This window comes from Theropithecus gelada, chromosome 19 (genome assembly GCF_003255815.1).
Source record: "Theropithecus gelada isolate Dixy chromosome 19, Tgel_1.0, whole genome shotgun sequence".
Taxonomy (NCBI): Eukaryota; Metazoa; Chordata; class Mammalia; order Primates; family Cercopithecidae; genus Theropithecus; species Theropithecus gelada.
Window position 1 is genome coordinate 12,349,296 of NC_037687.1, and position 20,332 is coordinate 12,369,627.

At 54.3% G+C, this 20,332-nt stretch overlaps 2 protein-coding genes across 4 annotated transcripts in view; one reads left to right on the forward strand and one right to left on the reverse strand.

Moving 5' to 3' along the window:
- Window positions 1-2,622: 2,622 nt before the first annotated feature.
- BEST2 (bestrophin 2) lies at window positions 2,623-10,271 on the forward strand. The gene is made up of 10 exons (XM_025368590.1): window positions 2,623-2,652; window positions 3,365-3,567; window positions 4,810-4,904; window positions 6,100-6,333; window positions 6,425-6,579; window positions 6,916-6,993; window positions 7,152-7,304; window positions 7,392-7,472; window positions 7,647-7,801; window positions 9,468-10,271. Exons 2-10 carry the CDS (start codon window positions 3,416-3,418, stop codon window positions 9,892-9,894), a joined length of 1,530 nt encoding a protein of 509 aa, XP_025224375.1. The 5' UTR covers window positions 2,623-2,652; window positions 3,365-3,415; the 3' UTR covers window positions 9,895-10,271.
- A 4,176-nt stretch (window positions 10,272-14,447) lies between these two features.
- HOOK2 (hook microtubule tethering protein 2) overlaps window positions 14,448-20,332 on the reverse strand; it is a 13,355-nt gene continuing 7,470 nt past the window's right edge. Inside the window, exons 12-23 of one of the 3 annotated variants that reach the window (XM_025368131.1) lie at window positions 19,672-19,782; window positions 19,475-19,562; window positions 19,071-19,140; window positions 17,811-17,948; window positions 17,635-17,722; window positions 17,537-17,542; window positions 17,398-17,432; window positions 16,393-16,475; window positions 16,208-16,311; window positions 15,110-15,220; window positions 14,970-15,041; window positions 14,448-14,872 (exon numbers count right to left, since the gene is read on the reverse strand). In XM_025368131.1, the coding sequence (XP_025223916.1) occupies window positions 14,723-14,872; window positions 14,970-15,041; window positions 15,110-15,220; window positions 16,208-16,311; window positions 16,393-16,475; window positions 17,398-17,432; window positions 17,537-17,542; window positions 17,635-17,722; window positions 17,811-17,948; window positions 19,071-19,140; window positions 19,475-19,562; window positions 19,672-19,782 (1,056 nt within the window). In that variant the 3' untranslated portion in view covers window positions 14,448-14,722. Of the gene's footprint in view, window positions 14,873-14,969; window positions 15,042-15,109; window positions 15,221-16,207; window positions 16,312-16,392; window positions 16,476-17,397; window positions 17,433-17,536; window positions 17,543-17,628; window positions 17,723-17,810; window positions 17,949-19,070; window positions 19,141-19,474; window positions 19,563-19,671; window positions 19,783-20,332 lie in introns of all 3 variants that reach the window. The other 2 variants (XM_025368132.1, XM_025368133.1) reach the window with 2 other exon arrangements.

The window sequence follows — 20,332 nt, forward strand, 5'->3', positions numbered from 1 at the left end:
AGTTCAACACCAGCCTGGCCAACATGGCGAAGCCTCATCTCTACTTAAAATACAAAAATTAGTCGGGCATGATGTTGGGGTACCTGTAGTCCCAGCTGCTCTGGAGGCTGAAGTGGGAGAGTCGCTTGAACCCCAGAGGCAGAGGTTGCAGTGAGCCGAGACAGAGTAAGACACTGTCTCAAAAAAAAAAAAGAAAGTGGTGTTCAGGTCTGGGCGTGATGGCTCACACGTGTAATCCCAGCACTTTGGGAGGCCGAGGCAGGCGGATCACGAAGTCAGGAGTTGGAGGCCAGCCTCCAACTACTTTGTACTAAAAATACAAAAATTAGCCAGGCTTAGTGGTGCCCGCCTATAATCCCTGCTACTTGGGAGGCTGAGGCAAGAGAATCACTTGAACCTGGGAGGCGGAAGTTGCCCTGAGCCAAGATTGCACCATTGCACTCCGGCCTGGGCAACAGAGTGAGACTCTGTCTCAAAAAAAAAAAAAGTGTTCAGACCGTGCACACCCAGAGCCTGGGTGTGCCACGGTGTGTGTATAAGGGGAACCCCACCAGGAGCCTAGACTTGTCACTCCAGCTCCCTGGGGTGTGCACAAACAGGTGTGGGCCTGTTGGGATGGCATGTGTAAACAAACACGATGGTACAGCCGGTTCCGCACCAAACTGCCAGGATCCAAATCCCAGCTGTGCTACGAACAAGATGAGATGTGACATCGGAGCCTCAGTTTCCCTACTTGGATAGTAAGCTGACCAACTTAGCATACCTGTAAGGATTCCATGAGATGAACCGCACAAGGCATTTATACCAGCACCAGACAGGAAATCCCAAGAAATGTTTGTTATTTTTCTTTGTCACAATTAGTAAGCGTATCAACTAGCCCAGGAAGCCTGCCCCCAGCCCCTGCGGGAATTCAGCAGTCGGAAGTGTGTGGGGATGCGGGTGAGCTGGGGGAGGGAGGATGAAAAGGAGGAGCCGGCTTCAGTGAGTGCAAGGACACTTCCTAGGGAGTGGGGGCTGCTGGTCGAGAACTGAGCTCGTCAGCACCGAGCCTGCCACCGCCTTGCCAGGTTCCGCAGCTGACGACACCGCCCCAGCTGCCCCCTCGCCCCCATTTATGGGCTGTCCGGCAGCTGGACAGCGAAGGCATGGGTCACAGGGTGGCCAGCCCAGGCGGGTTCCTAATTACCCCGGGCAGGGTGAACATCTGCCAGTCTGGGAACACGGTGTCCCAGCCTGCCAGGCTTGGAACCTCGGGCGGGGCTATGCAGAATGCACGAGGGGCTCCTGAGCACTCTAGGATGCCCATCCCAGGGTTTTACCCCCAAGCGTCTGCCCCTCCCACACCAATCTGTGTGTTAATGTCCTCCAAGCTGGACAATGGAGGGGGAGTGGGTACTGTTTGTAACAGCCTGGGAGTGTCCCCTTTACAGGTGTGTCTGTGAAGAATGAACATCTGCCCAGAATCCATGCCAAACGCAGGACAAGGTTTTGTGTCCCTAAGCTTGTGTGTCCGTGTCAACGCTGAGAGTATCTGAGACCTGTGTGTGTGGGTATGGGCATGCCGCCGGGAGGGAGCGTTAGAAAGGGGGTTGCCTTCACATATTGGTGTGCAAATGGTGGTGAGTTTCAACAGCAGTGATAGCTAGGGTACCCTAGGGGTGGCTGTTGTGTGTGTCTTTGCAAGATTGGTGAACCTCAGGCCCCTCTCTGAGCCTGGGGTTGTGTGCCACCGCACTGAGGAAAGGGTTTTTCATTTGGTGTGTGATCATGGGTGTATCTTTGCACAGAGGAGATCAGGAATAAAACCTCCTTGCAGTGGTGTATCACTGTGTGAGTGAAGGCATTCTGAGGTCTGGGTGGGGTCTGTGCTTGGCTGGTTGTGTGAGTGTCTTTGTTACACGGTATGATCATAAGGGAATCCAGACCGTTGGTAGCACTGTGTGTGTGAGAGGGGAGAGCCTAGTATGTCAGGGTCCACCTGCCTTATATATGCATGATGGGGGCAGGGGGGTTGAGGTAGGTGTACCTTGTGTGACTCTGGAAGGTTCTGTGACAGTGTGTACTGCCCCTCTGAGTCACCATAGTTATGTGAGACTGTCTTTTCGTTTTTTCAATAGAGATGGGGATCTCACTATGTTGCCCAGGCTGGTCTTGAACTCGTGGCTCAAGTGATCCTCCCACCTAAGCCTCCCAAAGTGCTAAAATTACAAGCGTGAGCCATTGTGCCTGGCTGAGGCTGTCTTAAGAGCAGCTGGATTTGTGTCTGGAATTATGATGTGTGTTTGTGCGTGCATCTCTGTGACACTGTGATTACAGGTGACTGTGGAGTGACCCAGCCTCACTGAGCAGTGTGTGTGTGTCCACCATCCCTGCTTCCTCCCCCAGCCTCTGGGTTCCAGATCCTTACGACCTGCCACTGAGTGACTGGGAGGGGAATAGGGAGGGGCAAAGGAGGACAAGGCGGATTTCTCCCCCAGTGCCAGGTAACAAACTTGTGGGACTCCAAACAAAGTTCTGAAGCTGCAGCCCAGCCGAGGGAGGAGAACCAGGAAAGGGGGGCACACCCACTCCCCAGCCCCACCCAACGCCAAAGCCACCCGCCCATTCCATCCCTGTCCCTGTGGGTCCCTGCACCGGCCACCTTCAACACAGGTGAGATGAGCCCAGGCTTGGGGAAATAGGGGGCCCTGAGGGAATAGGGAACCTGCGGGCAGGAATGCATCCGGAGTCCTCCCGGGGTGGGGAGTGGAGGGCTTGGAAGGCTGGAGGGGAATGGAGAGAGGAAAGGTCAAGGAGGATCCGGGAGGAAAAGGGAGTAGGGGGAGCCAGGGCCATTAAGCGGAAGGTGGACAGGCTGGGGCAGGGGGGCTAGGGGACCCGGAGGCTTAGGGACAGGGCTTCAGAGGGAGTGCAGGGAGTGGAATGGGTCAAGACTTGGAGCTGGGGAAGTGGAAAAGGGGGAGACAGAAATAGGGGCTGAGGGAGAGAATTTGGGGGAGGTGGAGCCTTGAGAACCTAGAAACTCAGGCGCTGGGGACTCGCGGAGTGGGGGATGCTACAGGTGGCCTCTAAGTGAAAGGGATGGGGAAAGGGTGACTCAGGAGCTGACTGCAGGGACTCAAGGGTCTTGGTGTTGGGGGACGGCAGGTACCAGCGCCTGGGGCCAGGAGTCTAGGGAAGGGGACAGCCTGAGACACACACTCCCTGCCACTCAGGGAGTGGCACTGGGGGCTGGACTAGACTGAGTAAAGCTGGGAGGAGAAGGCAACTCAGGCAAGGGTCAGGACTGAAGGGGTGGCTGGCCGGAACATGGGTGGAATCCCTGTGCTCAGTTATCCCCGCACCTCTTCAACCCCACCCGCAGCCCCCACCCGGGCCACCCCCTCTCCCTTGGCCACACCTGCCGGGTGCCACAATGACCGTCACCTACACAGCCCGAGTGGCGAATGCCCGCTTCGGTGGCTTCTCCCAGCTGCTGCTGCTGTGGCGTGGGAGCATCTACAAACTCCTGTGGCGAGAGCTGCTCTGCTTCCTCGGGTTCTACATGGCGCTGAGTGCTGCCTACCGGTGAGGCTGCCCCGGGGTGCTCATGTGCTAGGGGAGGGGGGCAGCTATTATATATATATTATATAGATATATACACACATATATACACACACATATATATACACATATATAATATATACATATATAGGTATATATCTATATTGGGTTTTTTTGGTTTTTTTTGGTTTTTTTTGTTTTTTTTTGAGACGGAGTCTCGCTCTGTCGCCCGGGCTGGAGTGCAGTGGCCGGATCTCAGCTCACTGCAAGCTCCGCCTCCCGGGTTCACGCCATTCTCCGGCCTCAGCCTCCTGAGTAGCTGGGACTACAGACGCCCGCCACCTCGCCCGGCTAGTTTTTTGTATTTCTTAATAGAGACGGGGTTTCACCATGTTAGCCAGGATGGTCTCGATCTCCTGACCTCGTGATCTGCCCGTCTCGGCCTCCCAAAGTGCTGGGATTACAGGCTTGAGCCACCGCGCCCGGCCTTGTTGTTTTTTTTGAGACGGAGTCTCGCTCTGTCGCCCAGGCTGGAGTGCAGTGGTGCGATCTCGGCTGACTGCAAGCTCCGCCTCCCAGGTTCACGCCATTCTCCTGCCTCAGCCTCCTGAGTAGCTGGGACTACAGGCACCCGCCACCACGCCCGGCTAATTTTTTGTATTTTTAGTAGAGACGGGGTTTCACCATGGTCTCGATCTCCTGACCTTGTGATCCGCCCGCCTCAGCCTCCCAAAGTGCTGGGATTACAGGCGTGAGCCACCGCGCCCAGCTGGTATATATCTATATGTATAATATATACTATATATAATATACAATATAATATAATATATAATTTTTATATATTATATATATACATATAAATTTTTAAAAATTGAGATGGAGTCTCACTCTGTCACCCAGGCTGGAGTGCAGTGGCATAATCTCGTCTCACTGCCACCTCCACCTCCCAGGTTCAAGCGATTCTCCTGCCCCAGCCTCCCCAGTAGCTAGGATTACGGGTGCCAGCCACCACGCCTGGCTAATTTTTTTGTACTTTTGGTAGAGACGGGGTTTCACCATGTTGGCCAGGCTGGTCTCAAACTTCTGACCTCAAGTGATCCTCCTGCCTCGGCCTCCCAAAGTGCTGGAATTACAGGCGTGACCCACAGCACCCAGCCGGGGGCAGCTATTATAAAAGAAGCCAGGGTGAGGGGCACAGCAAGAGAGATCTGAAGCTGGGGATGGAGTCACCCCTGTGACCTGTGACCCCTCATCTCTATCCTGCAGCTTTGTGCTGACCGAAGGGCAGAAGCGCTACTTCGAGAAGCTTGTCATTTACTGTGACCAGTATGCCAGCCTCATCCCTGTCTCCTTCGTGCTTGGTGCGGTCCAACCCCCAAATCCCCTGTTCCCATGTCCCTGAGAAACCCATATCCCTTCATGCCTTTTGAAGAGCCCCCATTCCTGCCCCTCTGAGACTCCTGCCTCAAATCCAACCCCCACAGTACCCCCCCCATTTTTGGATCCATATGATGAAGATGCCAGATGTAACCCTACACTCTGAGACTTGGGGTGTCACCTGGGGTCACAGTGCCTCCTGAGGTGCCCCCAAGAGAGCTCCATCTCGCCCACAGGGCTTATTCCTGGTCACCCTGGGGATTCTCACCGGTGTCTGTTGTGTTACTAGTGGGGACAAACCCCTAACCCTCCAGGGACCCTATAGGACTTCATCCTCTCGATTTCAGCCTGGGGGCATTTCTCTGACAAGTCCTGGCCCCCCAGGAACCACAGGTGACCCAAGCCTGCCCAAGGCTCCCTGATGTAGACCCTGTCCCCAACCCCTTCAGAAGTTCCTGGTTCAGGAGCTGGGTATGGCTATTGCAACAAGCTTGACCAGGTGTCCCTGATGTACACCCCCACAAACCAGACCCCTCTCCCCTTGTTTTAGCTCCCTATGCATTCACAACAAGCGACAGTCTGCCCACATGCCCCTAACATCGGCTCTGTGCCTCTGTCCCCATACTGGGATCCCAGTGTCACATCTGAGGTGACTCCCAAGTAGCCAGTGACCTAAAGGGCTGCTCTGCCTTTCTGCCTTCTTTTTTTTTTTCTTTTTTTTTTGAGACGGAGTCTCGCTCTGTTGCCCAGGCTGGAGTGCAATGGTGCGATCTCAGCTCACTGCAACCTCTACCTCCCGGGTTCAAGTGATTCTCCTGCCTCAGCCTCCCGAATAGCTGAGACTACAGGTGCACCACCATACCCGGCTAATTTTTGTATTTTTAGTAGAGACGGAGTTTCACCATGCTGGCCAGGCTGGTCTCGAACTCCTGACCTCGTGATACGCCCTCCTCGGCCTCGCAAGGAGCTGGGATTACAGGCGTGAGCCACCGCGCCCGGCAACTGGCCTTTCTGACCTCAGGGCTGGACCCCCAACTTCCCAGCCCAAGCGTAGTGAGGTTGGCCAGCATGCTTGGGTTTCCCTGATGCAGACCTTATGTTGTCTCTTCTCCCACAACCTGGGCCCCCAAACCTCTGGCCCTGGTGTCCCCACTGAGCCCCCATTCCGCTCTCCCACAGGCTTCTATGTGACGCTGGTGGTGAACCGCTGGTGGAGCCAGTACCTATGCATGCCGCTGCCCGACGCGCTCATGTGCGTGGTGGCGGGCACCGTGCACGGACGCGACGACCGCGGCCGCCTCTACCGGCGCACACTCATGCGCTACGCAGGGCTCTCGGCCGTGCTCATCCTGCGCTCTGTCAGCACCGCGGTGTTCAAGCGCTTTCCCACCATAGACCACGTGGTGGAGGCTGGTGAGTACTCAGCCAGAGGCAGGGCAGAGACCGGGCAAGGACCCGGTGGAGGGGGGCAAGGGGCTAGCTATCTCTGACCTCTTTCCTCCAGGGTTTATGACCCGCGAGGAGCGCAAGAAGTTCGAAAACCTGAACTCGTCCTACAACAAGTACTGGGTCCCCTGCGTCTGGTTCTCCAACCTGGCGGCGCAGGCGCGGCGCGAGGGCCGCATCCGCGACAACAGCGCCCTTAAGCTGCTGCTCGAGGTGGGCCCACCAGGAGGTCATTCATATAGAATACCAGGGAAATTGTACCCCTGGAGCTGTGTCAACGGCGGCCCGCCATGCATCCCCCACGAGACCGATTTCAAACACCCTAACCAGGTGCACACTTACCTCCATGGGGCAGATTCCAACGCCCTTGAGGGACAACCCCTGGGTGCATGGTCCCACATCCAGGTGCACACTCACCACCAAATGCCCTCCCTGAAACCCCCAAAGCGCACTCCCAATTCCCACCCACCTCCATCCCAGGTACCCACACTTAATATCCCTGTGTGAGCTCACCATTCAGGCCTCCTCATGACCTGTATCCACCCCCAGGAGCTGAATGTGTTTCGGGGCAAATGTGGAATGCTCTTTCACTATGACTGGATTAGCGTACCCCTCGTCTACACGCAGGTAACCTCATCGTGCCTCTGTTTATATTCGGTGTCAGTGGCCCTGATGCATGGTTTCCAAGGGGAAACTGAGAACTAGCTAAGACCCCCATCATAATGATGCCCAATCCTAGCCTTGGCCTTCAATGACCCCCTTGAGCCCTGCCCCGCCCTGCCCAGGTGGTGACCATCGCACTGTACAGCTACTTCCTGGCTTGCCTCATTGGTCGCCAGTTCCTGGACCCGGCTCAGGGTTACAAAGACCATGACCTAGACCTGTGTGTGCCCATCTTCACCCTCTTGCAGTTCTTCTTCTATGCCGGCTGGCTCAAGGTAGGTGGGTGATCCAGCCTGGAATTTCGTAGGTGGGGCGGACATGGGGTTCCCAAGTTTCCACCTAACTCCTCCCTCTCCTCTCAGGTAGCTGAGCAGCTCATCAACCCCTTCGGAGAGGACGACGATGACTTTGAGACCAACTTTCTGATCGATCGAAACTTCCAGGTAAGACTCAGGTTCCAGGTGAGACTTCCAGGTGGCGACCATCCCAGAGTGCCCAACAGGGTTCTGGTCCCACCCCTGCCAAGTCTTGCCGGGTCTCGCCCCAAACCATACTTCCCTCTGTGGTCCTAGCGGGTTGCCCTGCTCCCACCTTACCCTGTGTGTTTGCACCCGTAGGTGTCCATGCTGGCAGTGGACGAGATGTATGATGACCTGGCTGTGCTGGAGAAGGACTTGTACTGGGATGCGGCGGAGGCTCGCGCCCCCTACACAGCAGCTACTGTCTTTCAGCTGCGGCAACCTTCCTTCCAGGGCTCCACCTTCGACATCACGTGAGCCAGTTGGGTGGGCAGGGCTTATGGCTTGAAAAGGTTAAGGGGACTCAATGCTAAAGATGGGGATAAGATTGAAAGTCTCAGGACTGTGATAAGGGAAGAAGCTAAGATAGGAGTCAGGGGACAAGGTCAAGGTCTGAGACCAGGCCACTGACTGGGGACAGAGCTAAGGGCTGAGGTCAGTGAGGATCAGACAGGTCAGAGGTGATCCAAAGGAGATGAGGGCTGAGGCCAGGAGCAGTGGCTCATGCCTATAATCCCAGTACTTTGGGAGGCTGAGGCGGGAGGATCCTTTGAGCAAGCCCAGGAGTTCAGCCCAGCCTGGGCAACATAGTGAGACCCCTGTCTCTACTAAAAATAAAAAATTAGCCAAGCATGGTGGTGCGTGTCTGTAGTCCCAGTTATTCAGGAGGCTGAGGTGGGAGGGTCGCTTGAGTCCTGGAGTTCAAGGCTACAGTGAGCCATAATGACACCACTGCACTCCAGCCTGGGCAACAGAGCAAGAGCCTGTCTCTAAAAAAATAAAAATAAAGGCCAGGCATGGTGGCTAATGCCTTCAATCCCAGCACTTTGGGAGGCCAAGGCAGGTGGATCACGTGAGGTCAGGAGTTTGAGACCAGCCTGGCCAACATAGTGAAACCCTGTCTTTACTAAAAATACAAAACTGGCTGGGCTTGGTGACTCACGCCTGTAATCTCAGCTACTCGGGAGGCTGAGGCAGGAAAATCACTTGAACCCAGGAGGCAGAGGTTGCAGTGAGCCGAGATTATACCATTGCTCTCTAGCCTGGGCAAAAAGAGTAAAACACCATTTCAAAAAATAAAAATAAGGGCCGGGCGCGGTGGCTCAAGCCTGTAATCCCAGCACTTTGGGAGGCCGAGACGGGCGGATCACGAGGTCAGGAGATCGAGACCATCCTGGCTAACACGGTGAAACCCCGTCTCTACTAAAAATACAAAAAACTAGCCGGGCGCGGTGGCGGGCGCCTGTAGTCCCAACTACTCGGGAGGCTGAGGCAGGAGAATGGTGTGAACCCGGGAGGCGGAGCTTGCAGTGAGCTGAGATCCGGCCACTGCACTCCAGCCTGGGCAGCAGAGCGAGACTCTGTCTCAAAAAAAAATAAAAAATAAAAAATAAAAATAGGCCAGGTACAGTGGCTCACACCTGTAATCCCAGCATTTTGGGAGGCCAAGGTGGGCGGATCACGAAGTCAGGAGTTCAAGACTAGCCTGGCCAACATAGTGAAACCCCGTCTCTACTAAAAATACAAAAATTAGCCGGTGTGGTGGCATGCGCCTGTGGTCTCAGGTACTCGGGAGGCTGAGGCAGGAGCCCGGGAGGCGAAGGTTGTGGTGAGCTGAGATTGCGCCACTGCACTCCAGCCTGGGCAACAGAGCGAGACTCCATCTAAAAAAAAAATTAAATTAAATTAAATTAAAATTTAAAAGGAAATGGGGCTGAGCCACAACTGAGGTTTGAGATCCAAGTTGAAGTGGCAACAGAGGGTGAGGCCAGGCTCTGGGTTTAGGAGCTAAATTCTTTGGGGAAAAGGTCTTTGGGGATAAGTGGGACAAAAAGGTGGGTGGAGTCAGGGAAATGCCTGGGACCCCGCTCTGTCAACAAGAAGCGAGGCCGCAGCGCTGGCCCAATGTTGGTCCCGCAGGCTGGCCAAAGAAGACATGCAGTTCCAGCGGCTGGACGGCTTGGATGGGCCGATGGGAGAGGCGCCCGGCGACTTCCTGCAGCGCCTCCTGCCGGCGGGCGCGGGCATGGCCGCGGGAGGCCCCCTGGGCCGGCGCCTGTCCTTTCTACTCCGCAAGAACAGCTGGGTGTCGGAGGCGTCTACCGGGGCCAGCTGCTCATGCGCGGTTGTCCCCGAAGGCGCGGCCCCGGAGTGCAGCTGCGGGGACCCGCTGCTCGATCCTGGCCTGCCGGAGCCTGAGCCTCCGCCCCCTGCGGGTCCTGAACCGGTTGCCCTCATCCCTGGGCCTGTGGAGCCCTTCAGCATCGTGACCATGCCTGGATCCCGGGGTCCGGCGCCACCCTGGCTGCCCAGCCCTATTGGCGAGGAGGAGGAGAATCTGGCCTAAGATCTTAGAGCCCAGCCGCCTAAGGACAGGGAACCAGGTCCCTGCACGGCACACAGGCAGGTGTCCCGGTCTGCATAAGCCTCGTGTGCCTTTGTAAAGTCCACCTACACTTTTGACCAGCTCTCGCTGCCTGCCTGGGTTTGGCGCTGTGCTAGGGGTGAGAGTTCTTCCAGACTCTTGGACCAGCCCGCTCGTACCACCATCTCTACTTCCCAACCCCCACTGCCTGAGAGGTCTTCATCAATGTCCTGCCTGAATTCTTTCCTTCAAGTGAAGATGTGACTATCTCATCGAGTTGTCATGAGGATGAAAGAATGGCATTAAAGCATTTGGTATACAGTAGGTGCTCAATAAATTGCTAGTTGTTTTTATTCAAACGTTGCTAGTCTGATTTCTCCTGCCAGGCATTATCCATTGTCCTAAGTAAAATGTGGGAGTTCTTGCAGGTTTCTTATTTATTTATTTATTTTTGAGATGGAGTCTCCCTCTGTCACCCAGCCTGGAGTGCAATGGTGTGATCTCTGCTCACTGCAACCTCTGCCTCCAGGGCCCAAGCAATTCTCCTGCCTCGGCCTCCCAAGTATCTGGGATTACAGGCACGCACCACCACGCCCAGCTATTTTTTTGTATTTTTAGTAGAGAGGGGGTTTCACCATGTTGGCCAGGCTGGTCTTGAACTCTTGACGTCAGGTGATCCACCTGCTTCTGCCTCCCAAAGTGCTGGGATTACAGGTGTGAGCCATCAAGCCCGGCCACAGATTTCTTCTTCTTCCTTCTCCTCCTCTTCCTCCTCCTCCTCCACCACAACCACCATGCCCAGCTTATTCCAGGTTTGGTTGTTTTTTTCTTTGAGACAGAGTCTCACTTCATTACCCAGGCTGGAGTGCAGTGGCACGATCTTGGGTCAGTGCAACCTCCACCTCCCTGGTTCAAGGGAGTCTCGTGCCTCAGCCTCCCGAGTAACTGGGATTACAGGTGCACACCACCACACCTGGCTAATTTTTTGTATTTTTAGCAGAGACAGGGTTTCACCTCTTCCAGGTTTTATGATGGTGCCCTGCTTACTTCTTCCCAAACTCTGCTGTCTGAAATACCCACATCAGTGCCCTGGCATTACTCATTAATGAGGCAGCCACTGTCCCAGGATCATGGGTTCTTCTTCCCTCAAGCCACAGCATTCTCAGGCCCTCTGGGCTTCAGGTTTTACTAATTTAATCACACGGACTCCTGATGCGTCCTGAATATAAAAGTCCAGCCAAGGCCGTGAGCTATGATCACGCCACTGCACTCCAGCCTGGGCAACACAGTGAGACCCTGTCTCAAAAAACAAAAAAAAAAGGCCTGACATGGCGGGGCTCATGCCTGTAATCTCAGCTGGGAGGCAGAGGTAGGTGGATCATTTGAGGTCAGGAGCTCAAGACAGGCCTGGCCAACATGGTAAAAGCCCGTCTCTACTAAAAACAAAAATTAGCCAAGCCAGGTGGTGGGCACCAGTAATCTCAGCTACTCAGAGGCTGAGGCAGGAGAATCGCTTGAACCTGAGAGACAGAGGTTGCAGTGAGATTGTGCCACTGCACTCAAGCCTGGGCGGCTAGAGTGAAACCCCATCTAAAATAGAAAAGAAAGAAAAGGAAAGAAAAAGAAGAAGGAAGAAAGAAAACAGAAATTCAGCCAGGATCCCTTCTCTAACTGCCTCTTAGATGTCTCCTTGCAGAGATCTCACAGACGCTTCAAACATAACACACCTGAAATCCAGCTCCTAATCAGCCCCCCAATCTGCCCCACCCTGTGTGTTAGCTTTGTCCTTCCAGGTACTGAGGCCAAAAGAAGTCATGTGGATTCCTCTTCCCACCACAGGCCATCACATCAACCCAGCGGCCACACCAACCCAGCAGCAAATCTTACCAGCTTTGCCTTTATTTTTATTTTTTATTTTTGAGACATAATTTCGCTCTTGTCACCAGGCTGTATTGCAATGGCACGATTTTTGCTCACTGAAACCTTCACCTCCTGGATTCAAGTTATTCTCCTGCCTCAGCCTCCCAAGTAGCTTGAATTACAGGCGCCCAGTACACCCAACTAATTTTTGTATTTTTAGAGACAGGGTTTCATCATGTTGGCCAGCCAAAGTGCTGGGATCACAGGCGTGAGTCACCGTGCCCTGCCAGCTTTGCCTGTAAATCGTATCTAGAATCCAACCATTTCTCACTCCTCCAGAGCCCCCAGCCTGGCCAGAGCCTCACTATCACCCACCCACCCGGACTACCAACCTGGTCTTCCAGCTCTGGCCCTGGCCTCCTAAGCCTGTTTCTCCCAGAGTGGCCACCAGAGGGCGCCTATGAACACCAGGGCCAGGTCACATCCCTCCTTTGCTTAGACTCTTCCATGGCTCCCACCTCACTTAGAATAAAAGTTAAAGTATTCTCTGCAGCCCACAAGTCCCTGAATAATCTCCGACCCTCATCTGCTTTCTTTCATTTTTACTTTTATATTTTTTTGAGACGGAGTCTTGCTTTGTCTCCCAGGCTGGAGTGCCAGTGGCGCCATCTTGGCTCACCGTGGCAAGCAAGCTCCGCCTCGCGGGTTCACGCCATTCTCCTGCCTCAGCCTCCCGAGTGGCTGGGACTACAGGCACCTGCCACCATGCCCGGCTAATTTTTTTGTATTTTTATTTATTATTATTATTTTTTTGAGACGTAGTTTTGCTCTTGTTGCCCAGGCTGGAGTGCAATGGTGTGATCTCGGCTCACCACAACATCCGCCTGCCGGGTTCAAGCGATTCTCATGCCTCAGCCTCCTGAGTAGCTGGGATTACAGGTGTGTGCCACCACATCCGGATAATTTTCTGTGTTTTTTTTTTAGTAGAGACGGGTTTTCTCCATGTTGGTAAGGCTGGTCTCAAACTTCTGACCTCAGGTGATCCTCCCGTCTCAGCTTCCCAAAGTGCTGGGATTACAGGCGTGAGCCACCGCGCCCGGCCGCATTTTTTTGTATTTTTAGTAGTGACAGGGTTTCACCGTTTTAGCCAGGATGGTCTCGATCTGTTGACCTCATGATCTGCCTGCCTCAGCCTCCCAAAGTGTTGGGTGGGAGCCATCGCTCCCGGCCTTCTGCTTTCTTTTTTTGTTTGAGACGGAGTCTCGCTTTGTCGCCCAGGCTGGAGTGCAGTGGCGAGATCTCCGCTCACTGCAAGCTCCACCTCCTGGGTTCCCGCCATTCTCCTGCCTCAGCCTCCCGAGTAGCTGGGACTATAGGCGCCCGCCACCACGCCCGGCTAATTTTTTGTATTTTTTAGAGACAGGGTTTCACCGTGTTAGCCAGGATGGTCTCAATCTCCTGACCTCATGATCCACCCACCCACCGCGTCCAGCCTTCTGCTTTCTTATTCACTCCACTCCAGCCACTCTGGTCCCCTTACTGTCCCTCCAGCACACCAAGTGAGGTGTCATCTCAGGGTCTTTGTGGAAACTGTTCTGCCTGGATCTTCCCCAGATACCTTCACGGCCTCTCACCTCCTTCAATTCTCTGCTTCAGTAATGTCACCTCCTTGGTGAGGCCTCCTTTCTGGGCCTTTTTGCTTTCTTTCTTTCTTTCTTTCTTTTTTTTGGTAGATGGAGTCTCACTCTGTTGCCCAGGCTGCAGCGAGCTGAGATCGTTCCACAGTGGTGGCTCACTCTGGTAACTCTGGGCACCAAGGTGAGGGAGAGAAAGTGGGCCAGGGGTTTACCCCATTGCTTTTAAGAAAAGCTTAGTGGCCGGACACGGTGGCTCACTCCTGTAACCCCAGCACTTTAGGAGGCCGAGATGGGCAGATCATCTGAGGTCAGGAGTTTAAGAACACTCTGACCAACATGGTGAAACCCCATCTCTACTAAAAATACAAAAATTAGCCCGGTGTGGTGGCATGTGCAAGTGGTTCCAGCTACTCAGGAGGCTGAGGCAAGAAAATCGCTTGAACCCGGGAGGCAGAGGTTCCCAAGATCGTGCCACTGCACTCCAGCCTGGGCGATAGAGTGAGACTCCATCTCAAAAAAAAGAAAAAAAAAAAAGCAACAACCAAAAAACAAAATCACTACACATTCACAGACACACAAAGGTGATCCTCACCTACCTCTGGATGGTGCTATTGGTCACTCACACTTAGTAAGAATGCAAACCAAGCTTTTCTTTCTTTTTTTTTTTTTCTTTTTGAGATGGAGTCTTGCTCTGTTGCTCAGGCTGGAGTGCAATGGCATGACCTCAGCTCACTGCAACCTCTGTTTCCTGGATCCAAGCAATCCTCCCACCTCAGCCTCCCGAGTAGCTGGGATTACAGGCATGTACTACCATGCCCTGCTAATTTTTCTATTTTTAGTAGAGGAGGGGTTTTGCCATGTTGGCCAGGCTGGTCTCGAACTCCTGACCTCAGGTGATCCACCCATCTAAACCTCCCAAAGTGCTAGGATTACAGGCATCAGCCACCGTACCTGGCCGCTAAGCTTTTCTTAAAAGCAATGGGCTAAGCCTCTGGCCCATTTTCTCTCCCTCACCTTGGTGCCCAGAGCATAGCCAGGGCAGATTGAAAGTCTTTATTTTTCTCAAATATAAAATCAGAGTCTCCCCAGGCAGCACATGAACTCCAGAGAGAGAATCAACGATAAGAATCACATTGCTAAAAAGAACAGGCCTATACCTACCTCCCACTCTCCCTCCCCACCAATCTGGGAGAGGGAAGGGCAGAGATCTTGGCCTCAAAGTTCTCGAGCAGCTGGCTGAAGCCCAATGCTGGGCGCCATGTGAGTTGGAGGAAGCCAGGGTGGGTGGAGCCCAGGCTGGCTGGATCCTGAAGTCAGTGCTTGTCAGTGGGGCGAAGGTTCAGAGATGCCAGGCGTCCCAGGGGTCCACGGCGAGCATTGGTTGCCAGCCGCTGCTGTGCCAGGAATGACTGGGCATGGGCAGGCGCCCGCTCTTCCCCAGCTCGCTGCTGCAAGGCCATGCCCTTCAGAAGGAGGTGTGGTTGGGGTCAGGTGAGCTCACAGGACCCCCTCCACCAATACTCTACCCATGAGATCTTAGAGCCCAGACCCCACACTTACCATATTATACCAGGCACTGATGAGCAGCTTTTCTTCCTGCTCCCTCTGACTTCGGCTTTTCTCAAAGTCCATCTGTCAAGAAGGCAAGTGTCAGGGGCCTAGATACGCTGGAGGCCGCATAAAGGCATAAGGATACCCACCTCCAGGTGCCGGATGCGGACATCGCGTTCTCGGAGCTGTGTCCTTAGGGAACGGAGTTCTGGAGGTCCCCCTGCAGCTGGCCGCTGCTTGGGTTCCATGGTCTGCATGACCTACAGGTTGAGGAAGTCACAGCCAGGTGACTTTGGCCTTGAAACCCCCTGGGACATACTGGGGTGTGTGTATTCATCCTTTCATTCATTATAGAATGTTGCCCAGGATGGTCTTGAACTCCTGGCATCAAGCAATTCTCCTGCCTTAGCCTCCCAAAGTGTTGAGATTATAGGCATGAGCCATTGTGCCCATCCATGTTGTACTTTATTTTTATTTTTGTGATGGAGTCTGGCTCTATTGCCCAGGATGGAGTGAAGTGGCACAATCTCAGCTCACTTCAACCTTTACCTCCCAGGTTCAAGTTATTCTCCTGCCTCAGCCTCCCAAGTAGCTGGGATTACAGGCGCGTGCTACCACTCCCGGCTAATTTTTCTATTTTTAGTAGAGATGGGGTTTTGCCATGTTGGCCAGGCTGGTCTCGAACTCCTGACCTCAAGGGATCAGCTGCCTCAGCCTCCCAAAGTGCTGGGATTACAGGCGTGAGCCACTGCGCCTGGCTGTGCAGTACTTTTTTTTTTTTCAGACGGACTCTCGCCCTGTCGCCTAGGCTGGAGTGCAATGGCACAATCTTAGCTAACTGCAACCTCCACCTCCCAGGTTCAAACGATTCTCCTGCCTCAGCCTCCTGAGTAGCTGGGATTACAGGTGCCCACCACCATGCCCAGCTAATTTTTGTATTTTTAGTGAAGACGGGGTTTCACCACGTTGACCAGGCTGGTTTCGAACTCCTGACCTTGTGTTCTGCCTGCCTTGGCCTCCCAAAGTGTTGGAATTACAGGTGTGAGCCACGGCGCCCGGCCGGCTGTGCAGTACTTTAATGTGACAATCAGTAGCAGTGGGGAATCATTGCAGAAGTCTGTCACATGGTGGGGTATGACAGGTGTGAACTGGGGCACAGATGTGCAAGCAGGAGGTTTGGCTCAATAGGAGGCACAAAAAGGCGGGAGCCAGGGCAGGCAACTTGTGGGAACACCCAGTGTCCTCACCATGCGGGCCTTGTCCACGTAGCGGCGGTATCGCTCCTCCATGGCCCGCAAGTCTGCGTCCTTCTTCTGCAAGTTATGCTGCAACTCCTCGATCCGTCGGGCTGCTGGTGGAAGAGGTGGCCCATCAGCTTCACGCTGCTGGGCTCTGGGATCTCCCCACCCCCTGGTCACCAGGTCCCACTTACTGCTGCTGTCAGTGGGTGGCTCCAGCTCCTCAATGTACTCCCGCTTCCTCTGCAACTCCAGATCTGCCTCATGAAGCTTCTGCCTGTGGGCAGGGATGAGCAGCAGTGGGCTGACCTCCAAGCTGGCTTCTGTTTCGTCCCAGTGGTAGCCACAGACCTCCCCGCCAGCCAGAAATGCCCCCACATGGCCACAGAGCCCTCTCTGCCTGCCCCTCATGCCTGGGGGCTGTGTGCCCTGATCCCACCATCTCCTCAGCCATCAGTCACAACCCTTCGCACCCTTAGCAAGTATCCTGTGGAACAGCCCCCTGCTGTCCACTTCGCCCATCCCAAAGCTCCCAAGTTGGTCCAGCCACCATCGTCCCTTGCTAGCTTCTTCTACTCTCAACCACTCCATCTAGCAACCAGGGATCTTTCTAGAATACAAATCTCTTCAATAGCAGACAGGTAAAAGAAAAGAAAGAAGGCCAGGCGCAGTGGCTCATGCCTGTAATCCCAGTACTTTGGGAGGCCAAAGCGGGTGAATCATCCGGGGTCAGGAGTCCAAGACCAGCCTGGCCAACATGGTGAAACCCCATCTCTACTAAAATTATAAAAAATAGGCCGGGCGCGGTGGCTCAAGCCTGTAATCCCAGCACTTTGGGAGGCCGAGACGGGCGGATCACGAGGTCAGGAGATCGAGACCATCCTGGCTAACATGGTGAAACCCCGTCTCTACTAAAAAAATACAAAAAAAAAACTAGCCGGGCGAGGTGGCGGGTGCCTGTAATCCCAGCTACTCGGGAGGCTGAGGCAGGAGAATGGCGTAAACCCGGGAGGCGGAGCTTGCAGTGAGCTGAGATCCGGCCACTGCACTCCAGTCTGGGCGACAGAGCGAGACTCCGTCTCAAAAAAAAAAAAAAAAAAAAAAAAAAATTAACCAGGCATGGTGGCACACGCCTAAAAAACTCCCCACTAATGTCAAATCCATGCCCCCACCAAGAGTGCCCTCTTTCTGCGACTTACAAATGTTCCTCCAGCTTTCTTTTTAGCAAGACGGACTGGGGGAGAGAAGAGGCAAGGTGAGTGGGGGGTCCAGAGAGGACCTAATTCCTCCTTCCCAGGGTGAGGGTAGGGGGTGCCACCCTGGGCCCATGGTACTTACAATGGCCTGTATGGGGCATCGGGCAGCATGGGAGAGAGAGGAGGGTTACTTCGGGGCATGAGGGAGGGCCAGGCAGGGAGGTGGTGGGTGACACTCACGTCTTCAGTCTTGCCCCCCTGCTCCTGCAGGGCTTTCTGAAGGTCCTCCACCTGGGCCCACAGCTCAGATAGCTGCTGCTGGTTCAGCCTGCAAGGGTAGGGGGCCGCTTAGTGCCTTCGCCCACTTTTGGCCCCCTCTGTCCCTGCTCTGCGCAGGTAGGTCCCCAGGCGCTCACCGGTGCTGCGTCTCCAACCCGTGGCGTGCGCGGTTCGCCTCCTCCAGGTGGCGCTGCAGCTCCTCCTGCCGCTCCCGGTCGGCCGCCTCCTGCCGGCACAGTCGCTTGTTCTCCAGCTGAAGCCGCAGGAGCGTCTCCCTGCAGACCCGGGAGGAGAAAGCAGGGCCAGGGTCGGGTCACCCCGCAGGCTCGCTGGGGCTCAGGGCGGGTGGAGCTAGGGGCGGGACAGAGCCCTGGGGAAGAGCTCAGCCAGACCATGGGGTTGGAACACCGAGGACCTAACTAGGGTTAAAGTGGACGGAGCCCTAAGCTGGGGTAGGGGGTGGAGCTAGGCAGGGGCGGAGCTACAAGAGTGGATTCGAACAGCTGGGATGCGGCTGCTGGAAAGCCGGAAGCAGAAATGGGAAGAATTAGGATGGGAGAGTTTTTTGGGGTTTTTTTTGTTTGGTTAGTTTTGTTTTTTTTGTTTGTTTGAGATGGAGTTTCGCTCTGTCGCCTAGGCTGGAATACAGTGGCGCGATCTCGACTCACTGCAATCTCCGCCTCCCAGGTTCAAGCGATTCTCCTGCCTCAACCTCCCGAGTAGCTGGGACTACAGGCGCACGCCAGCACGCCCGGCTATAATTTTTTGTATTTTTAGTAGAGACGAGGTTTCACCGTGTTAGCCAGGATAGTCTCGATCTCCTGACCTTGTGATCCGCCTGCCTCGGCCTCCCAAAGTGCTGGGATTACAGGCGTGAGCCACTGAGCCCGGCCGTTTTGGGGGTTTTAAAATCATTTTTATTTTGTAGAGAGGGCCACTGTGTTGCCCAAGCTGCTCTCGAACTCCTGGGCTCAAGTGATCCTGCAGCTCCGGCCTTCCAAAATGCTGGGATTTAGAGGTGTGATCCACCATGCCTGGCCTGGGAGAGTTAATGCCAGCAGGGCACAGGGGACTGAAACTCACAGAGGCTACACTGACAGGGGTGGACCCTGGGGGAAAGGATCAAAGTCGGCGGGGCTAGGGCATAGGATTTTTGTGCGGGAAGTGGAGCCAGGTGTTGGACATAATGTGTGTACTAAGGATAGACCCTGGAGAGGCAAAGTCATCTGGTAGGGCTGCAAGGAGCCAAATCAGCAGTAAGTGGGCCTAGGAGCCCGGCTAGGACCCGGAGCTGAGACCAAGCAACCGGTGCTAGTAGGTGGGAGGGTGGGGGTGGGGCTGAGGGCGGGCCTTGGCAGGCCTGGGTGGAGCCAGAGTTTTGAGTGACCCCAGAATACCTGAGCTCCGCAGGCAGGATCTCCGCGGCTAAGTTATCCATGGGTGGGGAGGTGGGATCCAATGAGGGGTCTGAAGAATGCAAGAAAAGTCTTCAGGTCTCTTCGCATTCCCTGTCCCCGCCCCTAGGGTCTTCTTCCCAAAGATCATCTTTTGGGGCTCAAGTTCAGCCAACAGCCTGGCTTGACACAAGCTCCATCCCCAGCTTGATAGAGAACCAGGAGGGTTGGCCTGGCTTTTTAGCCTTTGCTCCACCCTGAGACCCTGAGCCTCTCTCTTCAATATGACCATGTCACATCTTTCTGGTCACCTCCAGCCTGGCCTAGCTCTCTCCCCAGCCTAGACATGCACTGGGACACAACCTACACCAGGACAGGTAAGGCCCCAGCATGGGGCTTCATCTCACCTGCCTGGGTCAATCCCCGCGGCTGCAGCTGGGCGCAGCGCAGCTCCTCATTGGCCTCCCGCAAGGAGTCCCGCTCCGCCAACAGCCGCTGCAGGGACAGGGTACAAGATACCACACGGGTCAGGCTCGGCTCCCTGGGAAATAGGCTACCCCAGAATTGGCAGGGTGGGGCTTGGGCAGTGGGACCTCAGCCTCACCTCCTTCTCCTTTGTCACCGACTCATACTTTTCCTCCAGGTTGCGGTATTCAAATAGCCATTTCTCGGCCTTCATGGCCTCCTCCTGCCGCTGGCCCTGCAGTTCCTGCACCTGAACACAGAGAGAGGAAGAATAAGGACTGCAGGGGTGGAAGCAGGGGCAGGGGCTGAGTACAGATGGTTCCCAATCCAGGATGGTTTGACTTATGATTTTTTTGACTTTACTATGGTGCTTTCAGCTGTGTATGTTTTTTGCTTGGCTTTTTAAGAGACAGGGTCTCGCTCTGTTGCCCTGGCTGGTCTCAAACTCCTGGCCTCAAGCGATCCTCCCACTTCAGCCTCCCAAAGCACTGGGATTACAGGTGTGAGCCATTGCACCCAGCCAACTGTGAATGTTAATAGTAAGAAGCCATATAACCATTCTGTTTTTCAATTTCAGTGAAGTAGTCTTCAATAAATTGCATGATATAGTCAATGCTTTATTATAAAATAGGCTTTATGGTAGATGATTTTGCCAAACTAGGCTAAGGAAAGCATGATTAAGGTAGGCTAGACTAAGCTGTGATGTTCGATAGGTAAGGTATGTTCAATGGATTTTCTTTCTTATTTCTTAAAAAATTTTTTTTTTTTTTTTTTTTTTTTTTTTTTTTTTTTTTTTTTTT